This window comes from Tigriopus californicus, chromosome 7, assembly GCF_007210705.1.
Source record: "Tigriopus californicus strain San Diego chromosome 7, Tcal_SD_v2.1, whole genome shotgun sequence".
Taxonomy (NCBI): domain Eukaryota; kingdom Metazoa; phylum Arthropoda; class Copepoda; order Harpacticoida; family Harpacticidae; genus Tigriopus; species Tigriopus californicus.
The window spans coordinates 15470128-15485680 of record NC_081446.1 but is presented as its reverse complement, the minus strand read 5'-3'; the positions used below and the strand labels follow the sequence as shown (position 1 = coordinate 15485680).

The 15553-nt window shown below is 44.2% G+C and overlaps 1 protein-coding gene across 4 annotated transcripts in view; it reads right to left on the bottom strand.

Annotated features, from left to right (window-relative positions):
• The window catches only part of LOC131883887 (nephrin-like), a 73425-nt gene that overhangs the window by 21084 nt on the left and 36788 nt on the right, over nt 1-15553 (bottom strand). For all 4 annotated transcript variants that reach the window (XM_059231492.1, XM_059231488.1, XM_059231490.1 and 1 more), the window contains exons 3-5: nt 5834-6013; nt 3039-3191; nt 2591-2764 (exon numbers count right to left, since the gene is read on the bottom strand). In XM_059231492.1, the coding sequence (XP_059087475.1) occupies nt 2591-2764; nt 3039-3191; nt 5834-6013 (507 nt within the window). The remainder of the gene's footprint in view (nt 1-2590; nt 2765-3038; nt 3192-5833; nt 6014-15553) is intronic.

The window sequence follows — 15553 nt, the reverse complement described above, 5'->3', positions numbered from 1 at the left end:
GAACAAAAAAGTGGGGGACATGACAAATTGGCAAAGACCCCAGATTATATTGTCAGTCTTTAGTTGACGTAAAGGATCCTCTACGTCTTTTAATCTCCAGATTACGACGAGGTTGAATAGTAAGGCCGTCTGTTCGCGGACGCATCAAGAAAACTCTTCCAGTTTGAATCAAGATCCTAGCCTGGCGATAAGTAGCCCAACCATTTGGAGCGTCCAAAGTGCATTAGAAAATAAAGGCCACCGACCTTTTCTCGTCCCGAAAAAAGGCGATGGAAGAGGAGGAGAGGGGTCTACCCAATGAAAGATTTTTGTGCTCTTACATTAAGGTCAAAATGTGAAGGGAGCTTTGAATGCACATGCCAAAAAAACTTCAACCTGATTTCCAAGGAATGAAAACCTTTCGAGACGATGGCCAAATCTCTTGGCTCTGACTGGCCATTACCATCTTTCCCCATCCCAAAAAGACGGCGGCCACCCATGGGAGTAGTAAGGACTTGAACTTGTCAGTTAACCGAGAAAAAAGCTGAGAGATCCTTCAACCATCAACAACAACACAACTACAACACGTCCGAGGGAGGCTGCTGTCATTTTAATTCAAGTTCAAGTAAAGGCCACATGCTGACATAATGCGTCACCCGAAGCATCCTAAGGCTTGGAAATGAATGACTACGAGACTTTTACGTACGTGTTGTGTACGATAAAGTAAGCACTCGAGCATGTGGAATTCCTCACTTTGACTGGAATGGTTCACACGACTCGGGAAAAAGTCGGATTCCACGACTCAACAACCATTCCTTCCAGATTCGATCATTCAAATTGAGAGAATAATGTGCTTTACAACATAGCTTTGACAACGGTCTATGAATTCCTTCTTGAGTTGAGATTTTGACTCAATTTCCATTCACCCTTTTTTGCTTCACCCGGCACCAGCTAAGCTTCCGAGAGAAGGAGGAATCTCAATCAGAAATATCGAAATTGGCACGACAAAAGACTTCCTCCTCTTCCCTCCTTTTGAGCACATCTCTCGCTTTTTTCTGAATTCATTCAATTTCAAGGCCCTCTTTCTTCTTTGGGCTGTATGGTCCAATATTCCAACCAATAAGGGGGAGGATCTGTTCCACAAGTTCAAATATTTCATGCTTCCCATTGACCGCCATTCCTCGCTAATGGTTTTAATCTCTTCCTTTTCTTCCTGGAAAGGCAAAATAAAAAAGTCTTTTTTTTTTGCCCAAAGAGAGGGAGATTCCAAATGAAACCATGAACGTCTGTCTGTCTGTTTGTCAGACTGACTGTCCGCCCATTCGCCAGACCCATCCTAGTTTGCCTCATATTGGGACAAACAATGGTACTTTGAGGGGTTTGTGGTCCAATCAAGCTGACTGAGCACATCTGGGTCGGCTTGGTCGTCGTCGTCGTCGTTCTTCTAGGATCTTTTTTTTATTTTATTAGTCATCTATTTTGGAGCTCGAAGACAAGCACAGGATTTCTAAGAAGAGACAATTACAATATAGTATTCCCCGCCCTTTTCCCATGGTCGATCCACAGAGCTGTTTTGGGGGCTGATGTGCCTTAGAAATTGTCATTTCCTTGAGCCCCTCTTCAAGGGAAATTGTACGATGTTGTAACTCTGACATCATGGTGATCGTTGTTGATGGCGGATGGATGACTCTTTTTCTTGGTCAATGAGGCCTGGCCTCTTCTTTCTTCTCGACAATTCCTCTCAATCTCTGTTTTAGATGAAAAAGGAGGCAAATATTGGATGAGGCCTGAGGCCTGGATTCTCGGGGGTGAGAGGAAAGGAAGCGTCTACTATGGTTTACTAAGCAAGTCCTGCTCGATTATGAGCTCTCTGGACACAAACTCGGCCGAACAAGTAATAGGATACTCAAACTTGTTTGATCAAACTTCTCGCACCTCTTAAATAGTCCCAACAAACTTTGGTAAGGTGCCTGTTTCAAACTTAAGGACCTCCATCACCTTGATGAGATCTCATTGACCAAAGAATCCCATTTCAAGGAACACACACAAACACACATGGAACATATTTTATCATGGAAGGAGGGAACCTTGATTCTTCAGAAAACAACCGAACCAAGTTCAAAATGTTCCATCGACTCAATTTCATGGATATTCAGCACATGAGTAGCATCAATTATTCCAGGCTTGGGCTTACTTACTTATTCATCGACTGAAAGGCCCAAGTCAAAACGGACTGAGCTGTTCTCATCAAGGCGAGCTATGCAGTACGATGTCAAAGAATGCGTCGGGAGCAGCACGGCTAGCAATCTCATCATTAGAGAGAAAGCAATTAAATTAATGCATCCTCTGAGGATCCATATAGCCACAGTCAAAGAGATCGACTCATCCCTGGTCTGTCACTCATCCAAATTTGATGGCAAAAAAAAAAGAAATGCCACCACAGTTCTACCAACAACCCAGCGCCACTTCAGGGAGGCGAACTTCCACATTTCTAGTCTCTGTCACAATGTAATTCCCTCCCCATGTCTTTGCTCCAAAACTAACAGATCGACCATGTACCTACAAGTGGTTTGTGTATAGGTATTATCTGGATGGGCTTCATGCTACTCACATTGGACTGACATGGTGATCCAGGACTTCATTGGTGTTCCACCCAAAGCTGGATGAGCGGCTTGGCAGTAATATTTGGCTCCATTGTCCCTGGGTGTGGGATGAAATTTGATCTTGCTCTTGACAGTTTTTCGGCCCTCTTTCGTGCCGTCCTCGTCGGTGTCCTCGGTGGATTCTGAGGAAACAAACCAAGAACAATGGCTCTTCAAATTTGAATTCTTCTTGAAAAAAAAAACTTTGCTTCCCCGAACTTTTCTGTCTTTCGCCCACGAACGAACACCCCAGAAAATAAGTACCATAGATTTATCCTTGGTTCTCTAGCCAATCCCATTGCATATTTTTGACAACGTTTCGCTTGAACGGCCCCGAACAAACTGAGGAGTTTATCCGTTTCAGCCCTTGAAAGTGACGCTGAAGGTCGCTTTTGTTACGTATTTCGTTTGTCTCACCAGGTGTGAATTGGAGATCATTCCGGAACCACATGATCGTGGCTTTGGGTTTGGCATCGGCCACAATGCAGGTCAATTCACACTCCTCAGTCTCCTTGATATCCACGCGTTGACCAGGGTTGTAACCTTCGATCTGAATGGAAGTGGGAGGCACTGAAACATACAGAAAACAGATGGACCGACATTATTAGGAAATCATTCGCCAATTGACCATGTCAACATGTCTTTGTTCAGCACGATCTGACGCCAAGACGGAGGACCAACCATCAAAACAGACGCACAGACGCACAGACGCAAACCGAGCGCCAAAGAGAAGAAGAAGCCCCTTTGGGACGACGGTTGAGGATTAATGAGATCTCGAAAATGCATTTGATGTCTGCCATTAGTCATCTCAAAGGATTTAGTAGGCAAATGAAGACATATATATCTTTTGGGGTTGGGTGACTGCTGAGCGAGCCAACCAAAGCTTAAAGGGTATTAATACGAGGTGACAACTTGGGCGTGGGTGACGGGGACGCCATCAGCCAGCACCTGCCAAAAGAACCTGAATAGGGAACCAACCACCTAGTCACCTACGCGTAGGTGCGCGTACATATACTATTTCATTGGCCATTCAACAAAAGCATCTCAAAATTTGTGGCTGGATCATGACACGACTTGGGTGCCTGATTCAACTCGACATATTCTCATTTACACTTATAGAGCTACGTAGACGTAAGGCCAGTTCTTGGCAGTCTAGGTACAAGGAAATGGGCGGAGACCTGGGTGGGGGATCCTTGTAGTGAGCTATCAGTGAAGGAAATATTTTCGCCCCAAATTAAGCCATATCTTACTCTACTTTTTCCACTCTGCATAATGACCTGAGGAGACGACTTTCATCGATTTGAAGTCGACACAGATTGCCCTCTTTTGAACCGAAGCGTGTCGAATTTTCGTTGGGTTAAAGTTGATTAGCTTTGATGCTTTAAGGCCTCGAGCCAACGAAGCGTGGACGAAACGGGCCATCTATCATTTCGATTGGGATCTGTGCTCTGATGCTTTAAGGTAAGGTTCCTTTGATTGACAATTAGGGAGTGGTAAAAAAGGTGATAGGGCTCTGAATGAGTGGGTTTTTGAGGAAATGAGGAGGAGAGGGGGGGGAGGTCTTTTTCATTCAAAGGATTGAGCAAGCAAGGACATAGTGGATCTCGCTCCAAAGCCATCATTTGATTTTACGACGTCCACCCGCTTAAGGCTCCATAAAACTCTCCCTCTGTCGTCCTTTGAAGAGCAATTTGACAAAATACCCTTAAATGTTTTCCAGGCAAATAAAACCACAGAGCTCAGCAACAAGCAATTGAGAGAGAAACCCAACAAGCTCATTAGAATCCATTGGAAGCGCTCCAGGTGTGACTAATGGAAGATGATGGAAGATGGATGATGCCTGATCTTGACCTTTGGTCCTCTTTCCCTGTCACGACCAGGTTGCCTTTCATCCATGCATGTATTGAGCCTCAAAATAAGTCTCTGCCTTTACCTTACTTAAACTGTATGAGATGGGAAAACTAATCACCAAGGAAGTACGTCGAGTTGTCCCTGCTCAAAATCGGCGATTTAATGACAGAGGCCGGCGCTCTTGGCTGAATGCACAACTACTTACTCTTGCACGCCAAATCTCCTCAATATGTCAAGATCGAGTGGCATTCGTAATTGACACAATCCACATTTCCTGTGCAAAATATTTGCACACAACGTGTCAAATGGCTGGATTCCGTTGCAGCAGCCTTGGGCCCGAGCCAGGATCAACCATGAGCTGAGTGCTAATACACAATGAAGGATGTTGCTTGTACTCGTACGTAGGCCAATCCAATATCGGAGTTTCTCAGGCTACTTGCTACACGGCACTTTGGCCCCAAAAGAAAAACCGTCGAGTGTGGTAAGCCCTAGGGGACGCCTGGATCTGCTCATGATCTCCGAGGTTAGCAGTGAGCACACATGACACAATTTCAGTTCGACTCGTCTTTCCTCGCTCTTAAGGAGCTTCGAGTGGAATCGAGGTAGGTCGAGAAGGCACCCAAATAGCGCAAAAACGAAAAGAAAGACACAGAAAGAATTGTCATATCGAGAAGAATGGGAAAAAAGTTCGAAGAAGTAGTTTTCCTTCATTTCAGAGGACGACCGACCGAGACAAGGTGTTGAATGGGGAATGGACGGCTAGGGCAAGCTGATGGACCTACTCCGTTCGTCTTGGCTCCCTTCTCCAGCTTTGACTCGTTGGCCGTCCATCCTCTCTCTCTCTCTCTTTCTCTCTCTTTCTCTCTGTTGAAACTTCCAATTGAAACCTATTGAAAAATTTTAGGGAGGCCATTAGGCAGTTTAATACATTCGTTTAGGACCTCTTCCCGTTGCTCAAGGAGTTGGTGGCGATTCAACCTTTTGGCCTCGTGGCGCCCTCCAGTCCTCCCCACCAACTCAATTTGGGGTGATAAAACGAAGGAGAGAAAATGGGCGCCTATTTCAGCGTCTCTGCCTCTGCCTTGTTGAATAAAATGAAGATTAATGAGATGTTAAAAAAGATGGAACTTTTTGATTTGAGGCACTGAAACTTTCAGGGGGTTCTAATGGGTCTGACCTGAGCGACGGAGGCCTCCAGTTCTATCAGCAACCCTTAAGATCGATGCCACGATTCCAGGATTGAGATCAAACGACCAACTTGGACATAATGAGCTGATCTCGAGATTTTTCCCTCCCAAACGTTGTCATTGACAAGGAGAGATCAATGAATTCAAAAATTGAATGGTCTACCCAATACTTACACAACACGTAGAGATGGGCTGAGGCCCGGATGGGGGCATTGAAATTGCCAGGCCCCACTTGGCATTCGTAATCCGCGTCATCATCCAAGGACACGCCCGAAATCTGAAGACTGAACTCGCCGGAATCATCCGAACCCAACACCTGATATCGCGGAATTCCAGGTATGGACCGTTGATAGCCTGAAAGAAGAAAGAAAACATTTTGATGAGATTTTTTTTAAAACTAGCTAGCCGATTTCAGCCAAGCTAAGCACTTGGGGCACCTTTGAACGTGAGCAAAAGTAACCCACAAGCTAATAGGTACAGTACTATACATATGGCTCAGAAGCAGCTCATTTGACCAAGCATTCAAATGGGACGGGGCCCCCATCAAAGGATCAAATATCTCCTAAATTTTGGATATGTCAGTAATTTGAGGACCGATCATGATAGGTTAGCTGAGCCAACGCCGAAAACAAAGACGACTTTGAAACAGGTTGGCCCACCAATCTGAATTGCTCCATACATACGAGTACGTACGTACATACGAGCCTACTTCAATTCCAATAATACGGTCGTTTCGTTATTAGTACTAACTTGCCACAGAGCTACAACGTCCTCCTGCGTAGGTAGTACGTGCTACAATATCATGCATTACGGGGCAGAAATGCAAAATCAGTAATTAGCAATTTGTCGAAAGGATACTCGTCTACATATGTATGCAATCAAAGTGTGTCCGTATCGATTTTAAGATAGGCGACCACTCCCCATTTCCCGATTGAGACGCCTGCGCGTGTTTCAAGATTAGCTCGATTTTAAACGCGCGACAAAGCCAATCGTCATTGGTAAACATGAACGACCCTGTGCGGATAATCTCATTCACATATTGGATGTCAATGGTAGGTAGTATTAGTAGGCATTACCTGGTACGTAAATCCAGTTCAACCGTAAATCAAACAAACTGGTAAATCATGGTGGGCCTACTGAACTAATTCCTTCGGAGGAATCCACGCTTGAGTTCGGAGTAAATGAGTTTTGGATTCTACGTCCCTACTTTTTTTCGCATAATGAGTTGATGATGATGCAAATTGTGACGTTCAAATTCGCTTCCGGACCAACCTTCAGGTACATGGCCCTGGTACATGGCCCTGCCTGGTACATGGGCGCATTGTTGCTGGCAAGGGCCTCGAACTTCTTCTTCGGGGTCCTGGTAATAATGTTAGTCGTGACTTGTTCATGGACAAGCAGTTAAATTACTTCCAAAGATGCATGATGGACTCGGTGAGTCTAATAATGGTAATACGTATAATCCACCATGACACGAGAAAACAGACACAAAGACGCCAATGTACATACACTAGTAGTAGGTAGTATATATGAGTGAATGATTCTATTGTGATAGCCTTGATGACTGGCCCTTCCTCGTCTCGAATTCGGGGAGTATTCAACTGATAACAGTGAATGAAATGAAACGATAACCGTACTGACTCCTGCGGATCTATAAATTCCTGGTATCTGTGAAAATTGACACTTTGGCCAAGGTCCCAGCTTTTCACTCACTCCGATGACGGATTCATCTGCACGTTTGGGCCCCTACCAAGAGATATTTAAGTCTAAATAAGCCTTTGGGGAGGGCGCGTTTGGATGACTACCTTGATCATTTCATCCTTGCCGATCCCAAATCGTAGGACTTATGTCAGTACAGCGGATGATTTGGGGCAATTCCAACACAAATGGTGTCTTGAGAAAGCACGAGGATGGACCCCAAAAGGCTTGTGGCAATCGGCTGGGCATGTCTTCATTTTCGTGTTAATGATATCGGCTTTTATGGTGGGCAAGAATTGTTGAGCATTGGCCAAAAAAGTTGGAAGCCAGATCTAAAGTGGAGATTAGAGGCGCGATTCTGGCCGCGGATTTAATGGGGAGATGAGTAAGTGCCTGGATGGAAGATGATTGGAAGGAAAACCCAGTTGATTAAGTATAGCTGAACGGTCAGAAGCTAGCTGAAGATCTGAGTTCGAAAATGGAAGAACGATGCCCCCGAAATATCGATACGCCCATAAACACCTTTACATAGAGCAAATTCAACGTATTGGTAATTTACGAGCCTATTTCGTACGCAAATCATCTCAGTCCTTGAATTGTCCAAAAGTTAACGGGGCGGCTGTAACAACAACGTGCTAGTTAGCATTGGCCTGCACAGGGTGACTAAGCTTAGGCCAGAGCTTGAGAATTGGTCGATACTTAATCGTTTTATGACAATCCCTTTGCATCTCTTTAGAGGTGTTATGTAACCCTGTTTATCAGTACATCCATTGAATGCCACCTTATTTGGGTCTCGATCATCACCGCCGTTATTCGTTGGTGTCGTGATCAATAGTAAAATGAAGGAAACAATAATCAAGCAGTTTCGAATCATTCATGACTTTACCCTAACAAATGAGGGAGAGCTAACTCTGGTCTCAAATACGTAAAAATGGGCCGAGTCTCCTCAGCATCAGACACAAGAACTGAATACAAAGAAATGTAAAAGGGACCTGACATTCCAGTGTAAATTTTGGGAGGTTTTTCTCTTCTCTATAAAAGTCTTGATCGAAGCTACAAAAGGTGAGAGGGGCTCCCCACTAATAGAGTCTTGGGGCTAAGGCCAAGAATGCCAAGAATCTATTCCCCCCCCGTCCAAAAAAAAATCCAATGAAGTCTATCTGCCTCCTTTTACATTTATTTGACTTAATCTTCAAACACATACGAGTATATGTCTGGGAAAATCATCTCACCAAAGAGAGGACGATCAACTTGACGGAATGCTTGAATGCTTGACAACAAAAAGGACCACGGTCAATGTTGGATTCCAAAGCATCAAATATTGTTTGGTGGAAAGCCAAATTTTCTTCTGGCTTTCTGACCCAGAAACGTTATCAATCCACCTTTCTTTAGCAGTTCTTCAACAGGTGGGTCAAACTATTTGAAAGATGCTTTGTGTTCGCCAGATTTGAAAGCGACGTATTACTTTAATCCTTGAGGACAAAATTCCATTTGAAATCTTTATCAGCAATTGAAGCTCAGTCAGAATTTGGCGCCGTCGGACTTGATTCCAAGGAGATGTACAGTAGAGTACGTACGTAAGTGCCATCATCCAAGCATGGTTCTCCTTGGATGCGCATTCAACACGGTGCTTCCTAGGTCTTAATTCACTGACATGGAAACCCTCCTCCTGTGATAGCCAGTCAGTCAAGGTTTGGGTTTCCTCCAACTGGAATAATATGCACTGAAGTCATTTCCAGCATGACTCGTCGTATCTCCATGCTCCCTTCAAGTCACTGTCAAGAATATGATTATCTTTTACGGAATCGAAATCAAATGAGTCCAAGTTGAAAGGAGACCCAAATAGTTTCTCAGTGTCATTCCTCAAGAGATCTCCTTACCTTCATGAATTATTTGGAGACGCAGAAAAGGAGGGCACAAGGCAAAGATGGAAACCCTGCCGCTCCTCCTCCCCCTAGTCCTCCGCCACCGCCCATCCTCCTATCTACACTTGTCCTTGTGTCAAATGATCTTTCATAAGAGCAATTCATGAAGTATTACTTTACCTCCCACTAAATTGCATTGTCGGGACAAAGTGATTTATTTGGAGTGGTTCCCGAAGCCGAGGAGGTACGTGGTAACACATCTTAATACCTACATACCCTACATATGTACGTGTATGTACGTAATCCAGTAGTAGTCTACTCTAGACCAGCCTATCGCATAAAGTACAGACATTATGCAAACTCCCTCTTGTTCGCTCTTTTTCTCCCTCCCTCTCTTCCTCGTTCGACGGTTTACTTGCTCTCTGATATCTGGATATTGAATTTCATCCCAACTTGGCCTACTGGTTGTGTACCCAACCAACAACTCCGTTCGCAGTAGTCTTCCATCCATCCCATACATGGACGCAAGTTGTTAAGATCATCTCGATCCTCGGACTGGATTAAGATATAAAGATATCCTCGAGTTTCGCCAACTGGTCACTCACTGTTCACTGCCCACGAGTTACTGGATTGTCCATGCATTGGCGTGCCAAAACGGATTGACCGACCTTGGCGGCATCTATGGACCCTGTGATGGTCTATGCCACCGGGGGAGATAGTACAAGCAGTGGGATAGTCGTCGTGTAATCTAGGGCTTGTCACATCGGGCATCAAATATTATTCCGCTTTGTTTGTCGAACAAAAGCAGCATGACTTATTGGAATGCCACTACTATGAACAATGTACCACGGCCACCATTTGGTCCTGGCACTTGGGTGAGTGAGTGAGCAGGCTCACTCACGACCAGCAATGGATAAGGGTACCAAAAACCAACAAGGACACCCCAAAGCGAGGGAACGAGAAGGAACAGGCAGACCTTTTTTGGCCAACTTTGCGACACACACACACGCATACACGGAAGGGATCCATATCTGGGTGGGTCAGAAGGGGCAGTTGGTTTTGGCCACTTTTTTTTTCTTCCGAACTTACCCTTGACAAGATGTACAATCTGAATGGGAAAATGGGATGTCATGAATAATGTCCACTTCAATGAACGATTCATGTCAAGAGTGTGGATTGCGGAGCGCGTTTTGGCAGGAAATGGGATGTTTGCATTTAACGAGCTACAAATTACAACGGATCATGAGCGAAATCGGTGAAAGATGAAAAACTTCTTCGGAGTAGTCCTGGTTAGATACTTGAGCTTTCCGAGTGAGTGCCTAGAAATGCACTTTGTCAGAGGGGCAATTTCTCTTAACCCGGCCAAAAATGTGGAAACTCTATGACAAGATGATTGCCTTGAACTCGTTGGCAATCAGCTGTCAAATTAATTGAAAGAATATCTTTTAATCAATTTTTAAGTTGTCTGATTCAAGCAACGGATGATCTTCAATTAAGAATCATTTCGCAATTATGTTACGACATTCACTATTGCGAGACAAAAGATGTTCAGACCATTGTTTCAGGAGAATATTACAACGAAATTCTGTCAAAAGATCATTTTGCGTGTTAAATGGATCAACGTTCACTTTTGAGGTCGAGAAATTCGTGGCATACTTTTGTCCGCTCCAAACATGAAAAAGAAAAATCATAACGACCTTCTTTAAACTGGAATTGTTCCCTCCACAAAATGAGGTGAGAAGAAAATTATTCTTCCCCCCAAGATTCTGCATTGACCCATCTCAGTCCCCTCATATCATATCAATACCAAGTACGTCCCCATAACCCGACCATATATTTGACAACATGAACATTGGCCGGGTCGATGTCTACTACGTACAGTCCTCGTACGTACATACACGAATGCACTTGCACTTGAAGTTGAGGAGCAGGAAGGGAAAAGAAAAGAAATCTCTCGATATCTTTCGAGATGTGACGCCCCAACCGGGTAATCTGAACTGAATGAGCGGTGCTCGCAGTAGTTAGATGGGACTAATTCTACGTTGTTGTCTACCCTCCAAAGTTCGACAAGCACTTTCAAGCGGATCGGGACTCGATTACCCGAGGGGCCAAGAACGAATGGAGCTCAACGAACGGTCCGTCCGCACTTTAGAATTGAAGTTTTGACAGCTAACAATGATGGAAGACGTTCGCGAACCCGAGTGACATAATGGCAGACAAATGTCAATATTGAAAGGGACTTGGAATTTGTTCAAAGCCAGACCCGGAGAGGAGGGAGCCGACTAAGAACTGCATGATGGTCATCCGCAAACAATCATATCTCACTCATTTACTACTACTACCACTGCAGCCAAGCTATGGACTGGAAATCAGACATCCATCCGGATCATTGGGGTGGATGTCGCGACGCCAGAGATATGCAACAAGTTGAACCACATACTTTGAGGTGAAATAGACAACCACTTTGACCGAGTCTACCGTCACACTTCTGACGGGCGAAGAACTTTTCCACCATGCACATTCTCGAATGTATCGTGATAAGCCAAGCGAGATCATCAGAATGAAGCGGGAGATCCATCCGTAGGGAACGCCTCAGGCCATCGTCTTCTTCCATGGCCTGTATACTGTACAGCATACGTGGTTACGCACTAGGTTGCCCCTATGCCATGGACGAAGTGGCCTCGCCAATAATACCACATGATAGGCCAGAGACGAGATCAAAGACAAACTTCGATGCGTTGATCGTGTTTTCGGGTGACTTCATAAGTTCCTTGGGTTCACTCAAGGCTTCTGTTTATCCCCCTCAGCCATATTTGATCACAGGCCCCAGCCTGCATACTCAAGATTCCAGAGGGCAAGTGCCACCGCATCTTGGGACCTCCGTGTCAGCTGATATCATGAAACGGTCACCGGAATCAAATTTGGTGTTGGACAATGCCAATATGAGAGGTGTTTTGGGAAGAGTTTGACGTGTGAACCCCAGTGGTCGAAACCCGGGAGTGCGGGAGGGTTAGCCCAGACTCTTAAATGGAGATGAATGGCCGAAAGCAAATTATTATGCGGACTTTTTTTTAAGCTCTCGCGGGCCCTGCCAAGCATGTTAGCAGGGGCGTCAGGGCTGTCAACGTATCTATCTCAATCCCTAAGGAAGATTTCAGCCTGCCACCTTCCACCAATACTAAGCCCAGCAAAAGTTTACTGCTAGTCTTTGACGGTGAAATAGAATGCAGGGACTTCGATACATACGCATTAGCCGAAGAAGAGGGCTTCCCTCTCCAAGTTAAGAAACATTCTATTAATGTCCAGGAAAAAGTCCGGGGAGGAGATGACGCCTTTCTTCGTGCATGCGCAACTACAAGTCATTAAATGCTCAACTGGTGAATACTTGTGAACACCAGTCGCAACAACGGGCCATTGAAATCTCGTCATTTCGTGTCGAAATGGCCTTTTAAGCCATGGTGGAACGAGCCGTTGAACATTTTCCACGTTTCCTAATCACTGTGCCATGTCATGACACAAGCTGTTTTCTCGCAAGAAAGAATCTCGTTGATGCTATTCATCATAATGAGGAAAATTCAAATTCACACCCTGGCAATCTGCAGACCCCTTGGCCGAGGGTCAAACAAGCTCAAATGACAACCAAACCAAGGTCAACTTCACAGCTGACAAATTTCAAATGAAAAGGAACCTTTGCGTTGTTATCTCGTTCATCTCATATGTCGGGTAAAAGTTGAGGATTCCTTCCCTGAAAAATTCCTCTAAATCTCCAGGAGTCACTTCAAGTTTCTTGACCAAAAAAGACGAATATATTATGCGTTTTGAAAGTGGCGGCATGTACTTTTTCTTGCACCTTTTCCATCCAGCATCGTCAGTCTTGCCAATGGTGATGCTTTCGGTGAGGTGTTCAAGATTAATGGGCGAATAGTGAGAATGGAAGCAAAGAGTCAAATTGGCATTTTGTCAGTTTTTTTCCCCTGCGCCTTCATCAGGGGGCAAGAAGAAGCAGAAGGAACAAATGAGCCTGAGGAAGTGTATAATACCCATTAGAGATTCAAGGCTTTGCTACTGAAGAGTGGTGCTAACTAGATGGCATGAGTTATGGGTATGCATATTCTTGGGCAGGACTCTTCGGGGATCAGTTACAATGCACCGCCCTTCTCCACGTGAGCCTGACAAGCCATCCCGAAAAAGATCTAAATTGATCCAATTGACCAAAGTTTGGTTCGTTGGGAATTTCTCGTCCAGGTTTGATTATTAAATCATGGCTAATGGAATTCCCTCGGCCCCCTTCTTGTTCACCGGGTTTGGCTTAAGTGATATTTCAGCGGATAATTGAGCACTTTGTATCGGGCTCTGCTGACCGGGATTATTTATGTCGAAACATGCATTCATAAAACAACCAGCAACCTAACACGCATCCCCCGATTTCAACTGATATTTCATTCGGTTTGAAGAGGACGAAGACTTGCAAATTTTCCCGTTTCTATGGGCGGTTTTGCAATTACCGAGTTCGAGCCTGATTTTGATACTCTAAAAAGAGGCACATCACATTCCCAGCCATTTATCCAAATAATAGCCTGCGTGGATTTTCACTCATGTATGCTTGTACATATCTTTGTGCACATGTTATTTATGAGAATAGGCACGAGAATGACTGGGATGCTAATTCGATAAATTGTGGACAAACTCGTCTACAGCAAAAACTTAGCGCTACTTCTTTTTCCCTCACTCCTCCTTCAATGAAGTGTCAGCTGAGACGGTAAAAAAGAGTTGGACATAATTTCCTTTGGAGGTTGATGAAAATTATAACCCCCTTCTACTTATACCAAACAGCTCCCAAATTTCTACCTCAGACCCTTCAATTGCTTAACGAAAATAAAGCGCTTTCTTGTATAAAAGTTGCGTCAACCCAGTAATTTAGTAAGTTCAATATCATGCAATTGCCAATATTTCAGTAAATTGACTTAAAAAAAATAGATCTCAGCTTCAATTCTTAGCCAATTGACTCTACGATCCAACAACTGAACTTGTCTTGACCACAAACTGATCAATTAGAAGAGCTTTGATGGTGTGGTGTCATTGTGGTGCTTTTGTAGTTGCACACCTTTATTCACGGCCAGAGCTAATCTTAGGGTGAGAAAATCTCGATTCGTTTCAGGAGGGAGTAAATCTAGGTTTTACCAGCTTAGTTGCATGATTGTGGCCACTATTCCAAGCATATAGGAGTAGTATAGGCACGGTAAACCTTTCAGGCAACACAAGGAGAACGAGGGAGCATTAATAAAGGGCCCTGTTTCTTTTATGAGGTCAATAGCCCAATTGGCACAATTTATTTCAAGAGCCTCTACTGCCCCTTCGGAGGCCCATCCATCTTTCAGCTCGTATTTAAGAAACGAAAGGAGCTGTGAATTTGAGAACAAAGGAAACGGAATATGCAGGTGAGAACTGAAATGTTATTCATATCCAATTGGACCTTCGGGCCATAAGCGGCGATCAAAATTTCCATGAATTCCAAGATTCTTGGCTCTAAGGTAAGTTTGACATCATTAGAATGCCATGATCGTCACCGCCTCATTTGCATTCTAGCACGTACTCTGATTCACCATTAGGGAAAGTGATAATTTGACGTCAACTTTCTCAGCGACGTTCATCGATGTTTGGAACCCACGAACACCATTTATTTGGAATAATAGCTCATAGTAATGGTATGCAAAAGGGCTAGTGTCTGCTCATTTTTAGTGACTCCAGATCAATCATAAACCGATAAACTGCTCGTATTTGACGTTGCAGAGGAGCTAGATTGCAACTGTAAGATGACTTCAGATTTACTTCGAAGGATAACTAGATCTAATCTATAATGGGCTACTTGGGTGCAAAATCATTCGTTGAATCACTATTTCTCAAAGTCAAGGTTGGGCAAACCAAAATGGCAATGGTTGTTCGAGATTGAGGATCGATGCGAATTGTCATACAAAGACCTTGAACTTCTGATGCACTCACTCTGAAGCGGCTTATCGGTACTGTTTTTTACACTAAACTCCACACAACATTTAAGCCACTAATTTGAGGCTAACATTAGAAAGTTTCGCCTTTCCGGTTCAGGCCGTTCAAGGAGTAACAAGATAGTTTCCATTGTAAAGAACAAAGCCAAGGCCGACGTGGAAATGCAATATCCTGTTCCCAAGGCTTGTTCAGACCACAGATCAAGCAATGACTAGATCTCGCATTGGCCCCAACCCCAGTCAAGAGAAATATGAATTTTGTGTCAGCTGTTCTGCACCCTGAAAAAATCGGGAGGACTGTCTACTGTGAAGACTTGAAAAGGTGGTGT